At 46.1% G+C, this 16,817-nt stretch overlaps 1 protein-coding gene across 1 annotated transcript in view; it reads left to right on the top strand.

Annotated features, from left to right (window-relative positions):
• Positions 1-2,711: 2,711 nt before the first annotated feature.
• The window catches only part of LOC133369999 (sodium/nucleoside cotransporter 2-like), a 42,797-nt gene continuing 28,691 nt past the window's right edge, over positions 2,712-16,817 (top strand). Inside the window, exon 1 of the mRNA XM_061595865.1 lies at positions 2,712-2,797. Within this exon, the coding sequence (XP_061451849.1) occupies positions 2,712-2,797 (86 nt within the window). The remainder of the gene's footprint in view (positions 2,798-16,817) is intronic.

The following is a 16,817-nucleotide window of genomic DNA, read 5'->3' as shown; positions in this document are numbered from 1 at the left end:
ATTTTGAATCATAGCAGAGCGGCGGCCACCACCATTTTGTCTGCTATTTTGGATCACAGAGGAGTGGCAGTGCCCGCCATGTCTGCACACAGTGGAACGGTATCCCTCACCATTTTGAACTGCAGTACAGCGACAGCTACCACTGATTTGCACGGCAGCCCACAGTCTCCAGGCCATGTCTGCCAAATATGGATAAGGAACTAGAGCCACTATCCTGTGATGAGGAGGCATTGAAATTGGCGCCTAATAGGTCAATTCATACTATAGAGCAACAGTGTGTCAGCAGACCAGTAGAGTTGCAACAGAATGCACCCCACCCCATCTTGTGTCTAGAACAGCAACAACCACCCCAGGCCCTGCTGTTCAACCTTTTTTCCCCCAAGGTGCTCCAACTGCTTAAAGATGCTATGATCAGTGGTCTGGCAGCTGAATTGGCAAAGGCAGGGACATCAAAAAGATCTCTGCCTCCTTCTCAGGGTGATACTGAAACAGATCCCCCGCAGTTAAAGAGGCATTCAGGGGTACAGCATCAGGAAATACTGTCATCCCACAGTCCTTTCAGAACCGCTAGAGGGCATAGCTCCACTATAGGGCCTGGACAGCAGTTGGGCTCATCCAGATGACTGTAAAATGTGTGACATGATCGCTTTGTGTTTTCATTATTTTTCAGTCGTCCATATGACACCGCACGCTTTTGCGCATTTTTGTGCGGTTAAATCCGCTCCTGCAATACCGCAAATCATGCAATTTGCTTTTTAAAACTGGGAATCATCTGCTGTACCTTCAGGCCCTCGGATGCAATACCATGGACTTTACAGCTGTGCGCGTTCGATGGGCGGTTCTTGGGTGGTTCCCCATATCCCTTCCCTCATTCTCAGCCAATCACATATTTCCACTGTTGCGCATGTGCGTGAATGTCCGGGGAAAGCCCGGGAAAAAGGAACCTATCAGAGCAATGTGGTGTGGGGGGCCCCTGCAACTTCTACTGCGCAGATGCAAAAAAGCACATTTGCGCAGAAGCAGCAACAGCGGTTAATTTTTAGCTAGCCTGCAAACTGGGCAGCCGCTCAGGGTGAGATCTGCAATTGTGGTTGTTTGTAAACTTTTTCAAGGGAGAAAATATTTATCTTTGCCTAACCTCCACCTCCCACCCCTCACCCCCGCATCAAATGCCCTTCTTGAAAGTATTGGTCTTTGCTTCCAGGCATCCAGAGTGGAGGGGAGGGGGGAGAGAGAAGAGAAATAGGGGCTTTCTTCTTGGATTACAGACACTCAGGCACCCTTAGTCAATTTCACTTTCCTGCCTGCAAGGCTACTCTCTGAGTCTTGTCAATTTCAACCACAGCCTGCAGGTTCTCAGCAGCCCAGCTGAGCTGAAAAGCATACAGTCGCTTTTGCGAAATATTGCAAATACAAGCAAAAAACCCACAGGAATTATTGGCATATAAGTGGTTTGCTAGACCGTCTAGCGTCTCAGCCACCCGCAACCATAGAGACTGGTGGTCTACCTTCCTAGACATGACACATCGTTACTTGCTGTTCTGGAGAAATAAGTGGAATTGCAATCGTGTATCTCCAGAAACGTTAATATGCGTAAAGGTAGAAAAGCATACAGTCGGTTTTGCAAAATATCGCAAATACAAACAAACAAAAATACAGGAATTATAGGCATATAAGTGGTTTGCATGTTTCTTTTATCAGAGGGAACACCGCAAAGCCTGTGCTGGTCGCTTCAGCACGGATTGACACAGCAGCACGTGGGGCTGTTTGCCCGCATTCCCTACCTGAGCCAAGAGTGGCCACCCATGGGGGGGCTGTTTGCTTCCCTCAGGGGCAGCATTCCTGCCGCCAAGCCGCATAACGGTCTGGGACTGAACCCTGCAGTGAATGAGCCCAAGGGTTACGGGGGGATTCGCCCGCTCATCCCTTGCACTGCCCACAATCCCCCTGGATGGTCAGGGGCACCTGGAGACACCCCCCCGGCTGGTGATGCTCCAGAGTGGTGAGTGACAAGGAACTCCATTACAGCCACTACTACCAAACCATCAGGAAATTCAAACTTTCGCGCTCATATGTTCAAGCGCATGCACCTTGTTGTGCTTTGTTGCAAAGAGGGAGAGGAGCATACGTCATATTTTTGCAGACCGATTGACTGATAGGGGGGAGTGTTATGGGAAAAAGCAAGAATTATGGATCCTCTCGGTGCGTGTGTGGGCACAAAAAAAATGGTTTTTTTATTGCAAAAGAGCAGACAAACAGGCAAAGTGAGGGCTGTCAGATGACTAACCAGATATGGAAAACGTGGATTATCCCGCTCCATTTGGATGAGCCCATTGATTGCTGCTTATGACATACATCCTGGCATTGAAGGGGAGAGTGTCTTAGAGGAAGGAGAATGGAGTGATGGCTTGGATGACCTAGATACAGATAGACTATTCATAGAGGTATATTATCCTCCTTTGTTTGGCAAAATGGTAGCTGCTCTGGATTTATTGCCAACGCAGTAGCAGCAGCAGGAGCCAGTTTCCAAACATGCCCTAGTTGTGCCTGTTCCAAAGATGTCAAGTAGGTACATACCTTTACCAGCCTCATTTACAGCAATAATGAAGTCAGAGTGGGATTCATCACTTCAGTGCAAAAAGAGCATTAATTATGTGAATAAGTTCTATGTTTTAGATGCTGATGTCATGGAACAATTTAGGACTCCTGTCATGGATGTTCCTGTTTCTGCTCTGATTTCCCATGCCCTTCTGCCCCAGGATGGAGATGTGCAGCTGAAAGATCCTAATGAACGCAGGTGAGATCCAGCTCTCAAATGCTCTAATGATGCTAATACCCTCTTAATAAGTGCCTGTGTATCAGCTTCTGTCTTTGCTAGGGCAGCCCTGCTATGGGTGGAAGATCTGCTGGACAATACAAATCAGAATCCAGCCAGAGTTAGGAAGACTCTGTTAAAAATTTCCAGATCCCTGACATTCATAGCAGATGCTACTATGGATTCCACTCAGTTCTGCAGGGCCATGGAAGCAGCAGTAGTCACTCGTAGGCACCTGTGGCTTACTCACTGGGAGGCAGAAGCCTCATCACGTTCTAATCTAACTTTGTTCCCATTTGTGGTTCAAAGTTATTTGATGATGCAGTTCTAAAGGATGTCCTAGTAGAGACTAAGGACAAAAAGAAGACAATGCCATCACAAAAACAGGATGAAAGACGTGTCTGCAGGCGCCCCTTCGCATCCTATCAGTCCTTTCATGGATCCAGATTTGCAGCATGAGGCAGTGACTTCAGACGTGGCCGTCCCTCCTGGAACAGACAAAGATTCCAGCAGAAACCCCAACAGGTTTCTTATTCCTGAAATTCATTTAATCAGATGCAACATGTACATCAGAACCAGCAGCGATTCTGACTCATTTGTGTTGCCACCGGTGGGGGAGAGACTAAACAAATTTTTCCATCGATAGCAGGACACCAGTCAGGAAAAGTGATTTCTAAAGGTAGTTATGGAGGGATACAAGATAGAGATGATGGGGTATCACCCTGCCAAGTTCCTTCCTCCCCCCATTCTCAAATCCACTGTGAAGCAACAAGTGGTCTCAAATGAGATTCATCACTTATTAGACATTTCTGCAACTGAAGAAGTTCTTTCAGAGGAGTTTTTCTCAGGTCTCTACTCAGTCTTCTTAGTGGGGAAGAAGGACGGAACCTGGTGTGAGGTACTCGATTTCAAATTCCGGAACCAATTTGTCACCCAAAGGAAATTCAGGATGGAGACCCTCACGTCCATATGGGAGGCCCTTCAGCCCCAGGACTTTCTAGCTTCAAGGACTTGAAGGAAGCTTATCTCTATATCCCAATATTCCCAGCACACCGTCAGCTACTACATTTTTGGTGCCAGATCCTCAGCACAACTCAGGAGGGGTTTTTTTTACGTCAGAGGGGACCAACTGGTCAGCCCAATGATCAAGGTCTTCGTTGCAAAAATTTTAGCCTCCATATTATATGGAGCGGAACTCTGGGGGGAACTTGTAAAGCGGGAGATAGAAATCCTGCAAAACAAGTTCCTGAGACAGACCTTAGGACTCCCCGCGGGAACCCCTGCCGCGCATCTCAGAGCGGAGCTCGGCCTACCTTCACTGGCAGCCAGAATAGATTTGGCTTTCTTCAGACACTGGCGCAGATTACATGGGACTCCCGACTCTTCCCTTACCAAACAGTGCTGGGAGGAGCAATTGAAAGATAGGGGATGGGCCTCTCACTACCAAAAAATGCTAGAGTGGTACAATCTCCCCTTGGGGGAGTTTTTGACTCTTAGTCCGCGTGCCCTTAGGGGTTGGATTTTCAACCAGGACGCAGCCCGAGACCGGGTGTCTATCTTAATAGCTTCCTTTTCCCCATGGTACCCCCAACTCAAACTTAATCATGTTAAGTCACAGTACCTAGAGGTCTTAACACACGCTCCATTACGTAGAGCCTTCTCGGAACTTCGATTCCAACAGATGCCTTCCGCCTATTTAGATGGGAGATATCTAGGAATCCCACTAGAGAAACGGAGTTGTATCTTTGGATGTAACTCTGTAGAAGACATCGCCCATTATTTGTTGCACTGTCCGCTGTATGACAACCCCAGACAGAAATTCCTGGCCCCTCTCTTCCATCTTTCACCAGGCAAATGCCCCCAGGAGCTGGTAGTGGAGTTATTGAGCGATAATGTTAAACAGGTGACGGTCTCCATGGCCAACTTTGCGTTGGCCGCTAGGAAGCTGCGTATGATTTATATCCAAGATTTTAAAGCTTTTAATGTTTTGTAAATGGTTTTAGCTGTGTTTATCTGTTGATGTTTTATAATTGCTGTATTTTGCGATGGCCTATGGCTAAAAGCGATAATAAATTACTACTACTTACTACTACATTTTTGCTACAATGGATGCCATTATCAATACAAAACCCTACCATTCGGTCTGGCATCTGCGCAAGAGTTTTCACCAAAGTCATGGTGATGTTGGTGGTCGGTCTTCGTCTTCAAGGACTGCACATCTGTCCTTATCTGGATGACCTTCTGATTCAGTCCAGGATGTTCCATCAGGGTCAGGAGGACATCCAGATAATGCTAGGTTATCTGAAGAAACATGGCTTCCTGGTGAACATTCAAAAGAGCCATCTCAGTCCATCCCAGCATTTGGGAGTACAGTTGGACAAGGTTCAAGAATTCATCTCCCTGTCACCAGAGAGGGTTCAGAAAATCACGGCCATAGCTACTCCTTTGACTTGCGTCCGCTCAGCAGATGTCATGATGCTCACAAAGCTCTTAGGCATGATGGCATCAGTGATAGGGGTTACCCCTGGGCTCGCCTGCACTCTTGACCTCTTCAATGGATGCTCCTGCATTACCAGGAAGACATTATGCACTGCAGACACCACTATGCATTTCCCCCCCGTCAGGACAAGAAGTCCCTTCATTGGTGGATGTCAGTAAAACACCCGCAAAAAGGCTTTCCTCTCCAGGATCCACCTTGCTCAGTGATCATCATCGACGCAAATCTCAGGGGATGGGGAGCACATTGTCAAGGGCAGTACTTGCAAGGGCATGGTCGCCAATAGAGGTGCACAGAAGCATCAACTGGCTGGAACTATGGGCAGCCCATCTGGCCCTCTGCCACTTCTTCCACATCATTTATCTGGAAGTGCCAATTCGCACCAACAACATGACATGGGCCCATTTGAGCAAACAAGGGGGTACTCGATTGATCACCCTGCACACAGAAGCAGTGGGAATGCTATCATGGGTAGAGCAACACACAACGTCTATTGCAGCAGAGTACATTCAAGGACACTTGAAAGTGACAGCAGACTGGTTGAGTCACCAGAAACTGTTCCCAGGGGAATGTGCTCTCAACAAGGAAGTGTTTCGCTCTCTCCAGCAAGATTTGGCAGGTTCAAGATAGACCTGTTTGCTTCTGAGAGAAACCATCAGAAACAGCGCTTCTTTGCACACTTCCTGAGTCATGAAGCCAAATAAGTAGATGCTCTTGCGGTTCCTTGGCCAAAGGACCTACTTTATGCATTTCCTCCAACTCTGCTGTTATCCAGGGTGCTCAAAAAGATCTGGTCAGAGAAAGCCTGAGTGGAGCTGATAGCCCCCTATTGGCCAAGATGCCCCTTGTTCTCAGATATCATCCAACTGGCAAAGTCACCGCCGTTCCATCTCCCACCTCATCTGGACCTGCTCCACCAGGGTCCTCTCCTCCATCCAGACCCTCAGTGGCTTCAGCTGACCACCTGGAAATTGAGTGCAAGCGACTGCTAGACTTGGGAATTCTGTCAGCAGTGCTGGATACCACCTTAGCGGCAAGACAACCTTCAACTATTCGTAGTTACCAAGGTACTTGGAATGCATTTTATCTCATAAACAAGGCAGTAACCCCAAGTCAGCTGCAGTGGCTGAAGTGCTTCTGTTTCTTCAAGGTCTTCAGATGGGTCTGGATCCTAACACACTGAAAAGACAAGCATTGGTCTTATCATCCATCTTGCAAGTACAGGGTTTCGAGTCTCTTGCTTCCCATCCGTTAATAGATTTCTCTGAGGAGCTGCAGCTATCAGCCCGCCAGTTCACCACTGTTTTCCCTCATGGAGTCCACATTCTCTCTATCCTACAGAAGCCCCCCTTTGAGCCTTTGGGCTCAGTTCCCTTAAGAATTCTTTCATTCACAACAGTCTTTCCGGTAGCTATTACGACAGCATGTAGGGTGGCTGAGCTCCAGGCTCTATTGGTCGAAAAGCACCTATGTATTTTCCACAAGGACAGGGTGGTGCTATGTACAACACAGCCTTTGTCCTCAAAGTAAACATGGCCTTCCACAGGCAACAGGAAATAATTCTACTTTCTTTCTGCCCTAATCCTTCCCACCCCAAAGAGAAGACGTGGCACTCATTAGACGTTAGATGTGCACTGAAAGTGTATATTAATAGAACCAAGCCATTTAGGCAATCCGAGTCCCTATTTGTGTTCTTCCATCCTGCCACTATGGGGGGGAAAGTATCAAGTTCAACCCAAGCCTGTTGGATCAGAGCTTGCATTTCCTTAACAGCCTTTCCCAACCAGTGTGCCTCCACACAGCTCCCATCTTCCTGACCATTGGCAATGCTGGCTGAGGCTGATGGGAGTTGTGGTCCAACAACATCTGGAGGCACACTGGTTGGGAAAGGCTGCCTTAGCATATGAATCCCTACACCTGCAATCACCACTGCACATTACAGCACATTCCTCTAGATCCACTGCTACATCGGTGTTTTTTTTCCATAAATGCTCCAATGCCTGCTCCACGAGCTAGAGAGCCTGCTCCACGAGCTAGAGGGAGCCCCAGCTGACGAAGCGTCAAGGCCCCAGTGGACAAAGCGTTAAGGCGAGTTAAGCAGCAGAGCGAGTTCGGCAGCAGGGCAAGGAGGCCAGGGCCCCCCACTCTGCTCGTCTGTTCCCTGACCTCAACTAAACCGCAGTCTCCAACCCATTGACGTAATAAACCTTAAACAAAACTATGCAGGTAAGAAGCCAGCAGGGGTGTGGGGGCTTTCCAGTGTTTTGCACCGCCTGCAGCATGTACGACTATCTGCCTGTTGGACAGAAGTCGTGGGTGTGCTCTCGGTGCAATGAGCTCCTGGCTCTCCAGGAACGACTTCATTTCCTTGAGGCCAAGGTGGCGGACCTGGAAAAGCTGAGAGAGGCAGAGAGGTGTGTGGAGGAGGCCTTCAGGGACGTTATAGCTGTGTCCCACTCCAACGATGATAGCTCTCCTGCTATCATGGAGAACGATGGTCTCGGGGAAGGAGAGCATCCAGCTGAGGAAGAGGGAAACGATCCCTTAGAAGGGACCCATTCCTTGGGGGATGAGCAGCTATCCTCTCGTGCCGAGGATATATCTCCAGGGGGTGGAGGGATCCTTGTAGTGGGTGATTCGATCATTAGGAACATAGACAGTGGGGTGTGTGATGGGCGTGTAGACCGCAAGGTGTTTTGCCTGCCTGGTGCGAAGGTTGCGGATATCGCCCGTCGTTTAGATAGTTTGGTAGACAGTGCTGGGGAGGAGTCAGTGGTCGTGGTGCATGTTGGCACCAACGACATGGGGAAATGCAGCCGTGAGGTCCTGGAAGCAAAATTTAGGTTGCTAGGTAGGATGCTGAAAGCCAGGACCTCCAAGGTGGCTTTCTCTGAAATGCTACCAGTTCCACGCGCAGGACCAGCCAGACAGGCCCAGCTTCGCAGTCTCAATGCGTGGATGAGACGATGGTGTCGGGTGGAAGGGTTCGGATTTGTTAGGCACTGGGGAACATTTTGGGACAAGCCGGGCCTGTACAAAAGGGACGGGCTCCACTTGAACCAGAATGGAACCAGACTGCTGGCACTTAAAATTAAAAAGGTAGCAGAGCAGCTTTTAAACTGACTGAGGGGGGAAACCCAACAGGAGCTGAGAAAGGTCTGGTTCGGAATAAACCTCCCCCCTGGGATAAAAACCAAAGAGATGATGAAATTTTAAAAGGGGTAGGCCTAGAAGTAGGCATTGTGAGACCAGGGTCACAGGATATAAATTCAGAAGAGCAAAATTACCACAGGCCTAACCACAAGTGCCAAAGACACTTGAAGAGAGACACTGCTTACAAGTGCCTGTATGCTAATGCTAGGAGCCTCCGAACCAAGATGGGAGAACTGGAGTGCTTGGTCTTAGAGAAGAGCATTGATAAAGTGAGCATAACCGAGACCTGGTGGAATGGAGAAAACCAGTGGGATACAGTTATCCCTGGATATAAACTATATCGGAAGGACAGGGAAGGACGTATTGGTGGCAGAGTCGCTCTATACGTGAAAGAAGGCATTGAATCCAGCAAGCTCGAAACCCCAAAAGAGGCAGACTCCTCCACAGAATCGTTGTGGGTGGTGATACCGTGCCCCAGGAGGGACTTAATACTGGGAATGATCTATCGTCCCCCTGATCAAAATGCTCAGGGAGACCTTGAGATGAGATATGAAATTGAGGAAGCATCCAAACTAGGAAATGTGGTAGTAATGGGTGACTTCAACTACCCGGACATAGACTGGCTGCATATGTGTTCCAGTCATGACAAAGAAGCAAAGTTTCTAGATATTCTAAATGACTATTCCCTAGATCAGTTGGTCATGGAACCGACCAGAGGGACGGCAACCCTGGACTTAATCCTCAGTGGGGACCGGGACCTGGTGCGAGATGTAAGTGTTGTTGAACCGATTGGGAGCAGTGACCACAGTGCTATTAAATTAAACATACATGTAACTGGCCAATTGCCAAGAAAATCCAACACGGTCACATTTGACTTCAAAAGAGGAAACTTCACAAAAATGAGGGGATTGGTAAAAAGAAAGCTGAAAAACAAAGTCCAGAGGGTCACATCACTTGAAAATGCTTGGAAGTTGTTTAAAAACACTATATTAGAAGCTCAACTGGAGTGCATACCGCAGATCAGAAAAGGTACCGCCAGGGCCAAGAAGATGCCAGCATGGTTAACGAGCAAAGTCAAGGAAGCTCTTAGAGGCAAAAAGTCTTCCTTCAGAAAATGGAAGTCTTGTCCAAATGAAGAATATAAAAAAGAACATAAGCTCTGGCAAAAGAAATGCAAGAAGAGAATAAGGGATGCTAAAAAAGATTTTGAGGAGCACATTGCTAAGAACATAAAAACCAACAACAAAAAATTCTATAAATACATTCAAAGCAGGAGACCATCTAGGGAGACAATTGGACCCTTGGATGATAAGGGAGTCAAAGGTGTACTAAAGAACGATAAGGAGATTGCAGAGAAGCTAAATGAATTCTTTGCATCTGTCTTCACAGTGGAAGATATAGGGCAGATCCCTGAACCTGAACTAACATTTGCAGGAAGGGATTCTGAGGAACTGAGACAAATAGTGGTAACGAGAGAGGAAGTTCTAAGCTTAATGGACAATATAAAAACTGAGAAATCACCGGGCCCGGATGGCATCCACCCGAGAGTTCTCAAAGAACTCAAATGTGAAATTGCTGATCTGCTAACTAAAATATGTAACTTGTCCCTTGGGTCCTCCTCCGTGCCTGAGGACTGGAAAGTGGCAAATGTAACGCCAATCTTCAAAAAGGGATCCAGAGGGGATCCCGGAAATTACAGGCCAGTTAGCTTAACTTCTGTCCCTGGAAAACTGGTAGAAAGTATAATTAAAGCTAGATTAACTAAGCACATAGAAGAACAAGCCTTGCTGAAGCAGAGCCAGCATGGCTTCTGCAAGGGAAAGTCCTGTCTCAGTAACCTATTAGAATTCTTTGAGAGTGCCAACAAGCATATAGATAGAGGTGATCCAGTGGACATAGTGTACTAAGACTTTCAAAAAGCGTTTGACAAGGTACCTCACCAAAGGCTTCTGAGGAAGCTTAGCAGTCATGGAATAAGAGGAGAGGTCCTCTTGTGGATAAGGAATTGGTTAAGAAGCAGAAAGCAGAGAGTAGGAATAAATGGACAGTTCTCCCAATGGAGGGCTGTAGAAAGTGGAGTCCCTCAAGGATCGTTATTGGGACCTGTACTTTTCAACTTGTTCATTAATGACCTAGAATTAGGAGTGAGCAGTGAAGTGGCCAAGTTTGCTGATGACACTAAATTGTTCAGGGTTGTTAAAACAAAAAGGGATTGCGAAGAGCTCCAAAAAGACCTCTCCAAACTGAGTGAATGGGCGGAAAAATGGCAAATGCAATTCAATATAAACAAGTGTAAAATTATGCATATTGGAGCAAAAAATCTTAATTTCACATATACGCTCATGGGGTCTGAACTGGCGGTGACCGACCAGGAGAGAGACCTCGGGGTTGTAGCGGACAGCATGATGAAAATGTCGACCCAGTGTGCGGCAGCTGTGAAAAAGGCAAATTCCACGCTAGCGATAATTAGGAAAGGTATTGAAAATAAAACAGCCAATATCATAATGCCGTTGTATAAATCTATGGTGCGGCCGCATTTGGAATACTGTGTACAGTTCTGGTCGCCTCATCTCAAAAAGGATATTCTAGAGTTGGAAAAGGTTCAGAAGAGGGCAACCAGAATGATCAAGGGGATGGAGCGACTGCCTTACGAGGAAAGGTTGCGGCATTTGGGGCTTTTTAGTTTAGAGAAAAGGCGGGTCAGAGGAGACATGATAGAAGTGTATAAAATTATGCATGGCATTGAGAAAGTGGATAGAGAAAAGTTCTTCTCCCTCTCTCATAATACTAGAACTCGTGGACATTCAAAGAAGCTGAATGTTGGAAGATTCAGGACGGACAAAAGGAAGTACTTCTTTACTCAGCGCATAGTTAAACTATGGAATTTGCTCCCACAAGATGCAGTAATGGCCACCAGCTTGGATGGCTTTAAAAGAAGATTAGACAAATTCATGGAGGACAGGGATATCAATGGCTACTAGCCATGATGGCTGTGCTGTGCCACCCTAGTCAGAGGCAGCATGCTTCTGAAAACCAGTTGCCGGAAGCCTCAGGAGGGAGAGTGTTCTTGCACTCGGGTCCTGCTTGCGTGCTTCCCCCAGGCAGCTGGTTGGCCACTGTGAGAACAGGATGCTGGACTAGATGGGCCACTGGCCTGATCCAGCAGGCTCTTCTTATGTTCTTAATGCTAGACATCTGTAAAGCAGTGACTTGGTCCACTTCCAGTACCTTCACCAGGCACTACAAAATTGAATTATATGCCTCGGCGGAGGCATCATTTGGTAGCAGAGTTCTGCAACAAGTCTTATCCTCCTCTGGGCCTACCATTGTCCCACCCTAGGTCTGCAGCTTTAGTACGTCCTGCTTGGAGATCTCTGTCATCCATGAGAGAAGGAACAGTGTTCTTACCATAAGCGGTATTTCTTCATAGATGACAAGAGGTCTCCAAGGCCCACCCTTACAGTATTTCTGAGTCTCTGTATTTTTTCTGGTGGTTGGGACTGAATCAGTGAGTGCCATGACTCCTTTCTACTCTATTTGTTGATGGTCAGTTGACCTTGTTCCTAACATGTTTTGTTCCTAACATGTTTGTTGCATGGATGAGTGTTCTCTTTTTCATGTACTACGATCTTTGAGTTTTTCTGTTGAGGATGATCTCTTCAGCTTTCCCAAGAAATGAACTGAACCTCAACAAGAGGGAAGGAGCAAAGTATTTATTGAAGCATTCCTGTCTCTGAGCTGTTGGGAGAGCTACACTACCCACTTGGAGACCTCTTGTCATCCATGAAGAAATACCGTTTACAGTAAGAACACTGTTCCTTCTTGTCTGATCCCCTCAGGATAAGATGGTTCTTCAGAAGCTCCTGTGATTGCAGGTAGGGGAGGGGTCACCATTGGGAACTGGATGGTGGTTACTCCCACATTGTTTCTGTTCTCTACTCTCCTCAGGGCAAGAGAAATTCTTTGAAAGGCCCTGTGGTGGCAATTGTGGGCAGAGGGTGAGGGCAGGGAGCCCCCCCCATTGGGAACTGGATGGTGACAGATCTCACATTGCTTCTGTTTCTCTGCTGCTCTCCTCAGGGCTCAAAATTGATTCTTCAGAAGCCCCTATGGTGGCAGTTTTTCCTCTGTCTTTAAAAACAAAACAAAAACCCTCACCCATCCAAAAACCTCTTACCTTCTTTTCTGTTGCCATTGCTCCACTCTAGATTTGGGCCACTCCAAGCCTGAAAAAGCAGGCCTTTTCCTCTTGGCAGAGGATCTGTTAAATTTGGACAGCTAATGGTTACCACCAGGTCCCCAGATGTGAGATCCCAAGGCAAGTTGTCACCTTAACTTCAGAGAGATGCAACTGATTCCACCCCATCCCTGGAAAAGAGAGTGTGACCTACTCACTCTAATCCACCTGCTCATGCCAGCCACTGACAATATTTGGGCTTATCTCAGAGCTTGGAAAAGTTACTTTTTTGAACTACAACTCCCATCAGCCCCAGCCAGCATGGTGCTGGCTGAGGCTGATGGGAGTTGTAGTTCAAAAAAGTAACTTTTCCAAGCTCTGGCTTATCTTATCTGTTTGATGGGACCATCCTTGACCCTGAAGATTGGAAGGAGTGCAATGGGCAGGGGTGGCACTGAGAGCCTTAATGGCTCTTCACATCATTAGCAGGGGGTGTCATCTTGGATCCTTACTGATGAGTCATTGCCATTCATGGCCATCAGAGGGTGCAGTGGCTTTTTCTGACAGCCACTGTGGCAGCAACAACTTCAGTTAGCTTGGCTTCCCACAGCTAGCTCCAGAATCCAGATGTTAAAACTAATGCTGCCAGTGCCACAGTGGTGGTGGATTGCTGTGATTATTCTGCTATTTTGCTTAACCCCCTTGTTATCCATCATATCAGCAAAGGGCTAACTCTAACAAGAGGGCAGACTAAACAGGATTACCAGGCAGCACACTATTTCTCATTTCTTGCTCTTCACTTCCGCCCAAGCAAAGAGGCAATGAATCCAATACATTATTGGGTTGTGCTATATAGACACATTCCTTGGAACAGTTTGAGGATGATTCCCTAGACTGTACAACTTACCTGCATTTCATCTCCCTCACTCAGACCCTTCATGCTGCATGGAGCCAGAGAGGAGGAGGAGTGGAGTGAAGATAAGTCAGCCAGAGGATGTTCATTGTCATAGACTGTTTACATCTGACAATTTTCTGCCTCTTTCCAAGGCTTTGTTCACCTTAAATATGCAAGTCTCCACACTGGAAACGCAACAGCAGTCATTGAAAGGCACCTCTGAGTTTATCAAAATGAAAACATCAGTGAGAAAGGTTCCTTTCCCTCCCTCATTTGAGGATGATGTCAAGGGGTGTGGCTCTCACCTCTGCAGGCCAGAAAATTACTATGCTTGCACAACAGCTTTATACTTTTCCACAACTATCAAAGAACTAAACATTCCTCTAGTGGATGATCCCATGCTCACCCTTCTTTCAAGATCTGTGGTTCCTAAGGATGGTGAGAACCTCCTTAGAGACCCAGGTGACTGTCACTCTGACACAACACTTAAGAAGGCCCGTGAGGCTCAGACCTTGGCTATTCAAGTGGACATAGCTATCTCCATTTTTTTCCAGGGCTTCCCTTTTATGGACCTACTGCAGGATGAGGAATTGGACTGGACAACTCTAAAAAGGGCTCTGACTAAGTTATCTAAAGCATTAGCATTCCTAGATTCAGTACAGTACAAAGTTCCAGTGTTCTTCTGCTACTGGAATGGGGTGAAGAGCCTCTTTACTTTTTGTGACTTCAGAGGTTCTTCTGCACATTTCTGTCCATTCCAGTACTAGAGAGCTGCAGAAGGTATGGCCAAAACAGGCATGAGTCATTCTTATTGCACCTTTTTGGTTCTTGGAAGTGAGGCACCTAGCAGCTGATGGTTTTTGCCAGTGTCCAGGCACCTTCTATCTCAAGGCCCAGTTCTCCATCTGGATCTGGGGTGGCTTTAGTTTGTCACCTGGCTTCTAGACAGAAAGCTCTCTTCCAGCTAGCATATTAAACCAACGTGTTTCAGACAACCCTTTCAGCAAGACAGCCATCCATTATCCATATATATGTTATCCTAGAAATAATCGCATGGTGTAGCAAGAGGACTATGGTAAATCAGAGGTCAGCAGGCTTGTGTGAGATTCTGTGGTTCCATCAGATAGGCCTCAGCATGGGTCTTTGACCCAGCACATTTAGCAAGCAAGTAGCTACCCTTTTGTCTCATCTGGGACGCCAACAGATCGGCACACACTTATTTATTAATTTGTATACTACTATTTCATTTTTTTTAAATCAACAAATAAAAAAAACCCATACAGTAAAAACCATTAAAATACAGTAAAAACAAAGGTCCACTTTGCCTGGAAGAACAGAAAGGTTTTCAGCAGGCACTTAAAACAGAAAGCAGAAGAGATTTTTAAAAGGAGCAACATTAACCAGCCCTTCCCCAGTCCTTCAGTTTCCCTTGTGGAATCATGTGGTTTTCAAGGCCCTCACTAAATCACCATTTGAGCCTTTGAGATTAGTCTCTGAACTTCCTGTTGTTCAAGGTAGAATTCCTGGTGATAATCAAGGGTAAGTCCTGGCTCACTAACCTATTAGAGTTCTTGTTTGGTTTAAATGAAATAGGAACAATATGTAGTCCTAAGCAAAGTATAAATGCAACAACGGATTTGAGAATAACCAGTCCCACACCTTCTCTCAGACATACTAGTTAATCAAATAAATCAACAGAGACAATCTTCTTAGGTAAAAAGAATAAAAGAATATTTACTCACGACCTTCATATGTTTAAGAAAACATAGGCTCTAGCTTAGACAGAAATAATCTGTAGTCTCAGTCCATTTTCAGTCATTGGTGAGGATGCTCCTGGAAGGAGAGTCTGCCTGATCGCTCTGCTCGAGGTTAATGGAGAATATGCAAAAGGATCAATATCCCCAGACAAAGGAGGAGGAAGAAGAAGGTAAATAACCCCATTCTTTAAGGAAGCTACATCATGGTAGACATTGGGGTAAATCCCCAATACTGGTTAGAGGGAACATCTCCCTATCAAAAGGGGTGACATGCAAGCTTGCTTAAACTCAACAGTTCTTTGTCAACAAGCATATAGATAGAGGTGATCCAGTTGACACAGTGTACTTGGACTTTCAAAAAACTCGACAAGGTACCTCACCAAAGATCCCTGAGTAAGCTTAGCAGTCATGGAATAAGAGGAGAGATCCTCTTGTGGATCGAGAACTGGCTAGGAAACAGCAGAGAATAGGAATAAATAGACAGTTCTCCCAATGGATGGATGTAAAAAGTGAAGTATTGGGATCTGTGCTTTTTAACTTGTTCATAAATGATCAAGAGATTATTAGGGCTGAGCAGTAAAATGGCCAAGTTCGCCCATTATACTAAATTGTTCAAGGTTGTTAAAAAGGGATTGTGAAGAGCTCCAAATGGATCTCTCCACTCTTGAGTTAACGGGCGGTAAAATGGCAACTGCAATTCAATATAAACAAGTGGAAAGTTATGCATATTGGAGCAAAAAAAATCTTAATTTCACATATATGCTCAATGGGTCTGAACTGGTGGTGACTGGGACTGTAGTGGATCTCAATGAAGATGTTGCCTCACTGTGTGGTAGCTGTGAAAAAGGCAAATTCCATACTAGGGGTCATTAGGAAAGGCATTGAAAATAAAACTGCCGATATCATGCTGCTGTTATACAAATCTATGGTGCGGTTGCATTTGAAATTTGAAATTCTGAACAGTTCTGGTCACCTCACATAAAAAAGGATATTGTAGAGTTGGAAAAGGTTCAGAAAAGGGCAACCGGAATCAAGGGGATGGAGTGACTCCCCTATGAGGAAAGGTCACAGCATTTGAGGCTTTTTAGTTTAGAGAAAAGGCGAGTAAGAGATGACATGATAGAAGTGCATAAAAGTATGCATGGCATGCAGAAAATGGATAGAGAAAAGTTTTTCTCCTCATAACAGTAGAACTCATGGACAACCAATGAAGCTGAATGTTGGAAGATTCAGGAAGACAAAAGAAAGCACTTCTTCACATAGTGCATAGTTAAACTATGGAATTCGTTCCCACAAGAGGCAGTGATGGCCACCAACTAGGATGGCTTTAAAAGAGGATTAGACTAATTCATGAAGAGTAAGGCTATTAATGACTACTTGCCATGATGACATGCTCTGCCTCCATAGTCAGAGGGTGGTATGCTTCCAAATACCAGTTGCTAGAAATTGCAGGAGGGGAGAGTGCTTTTGCACTCAGGTCCTGCTAACAGACTTCCCATGGGTATCTGATTGGCCATATAATT

This window comes from Rhineura floridana, chromosome 14 (genome assembly GCF_030035675.1).
Source record: "Rhineura floridana isolate rRhiFlo1 chromosome 14, rRhiFlo1.hap2, whole genome shotgun sequence".
NCBI lineage: Eukaryota > Metazoa > Chordata > Lepidosauria > Squamata > Rhineuridae > Rhineura > Rhineura floridana.
Note: the sequence above shows the minus strand (reverse complement) of the source record. Positions and strands in the feature narration are given on the sequence as shown.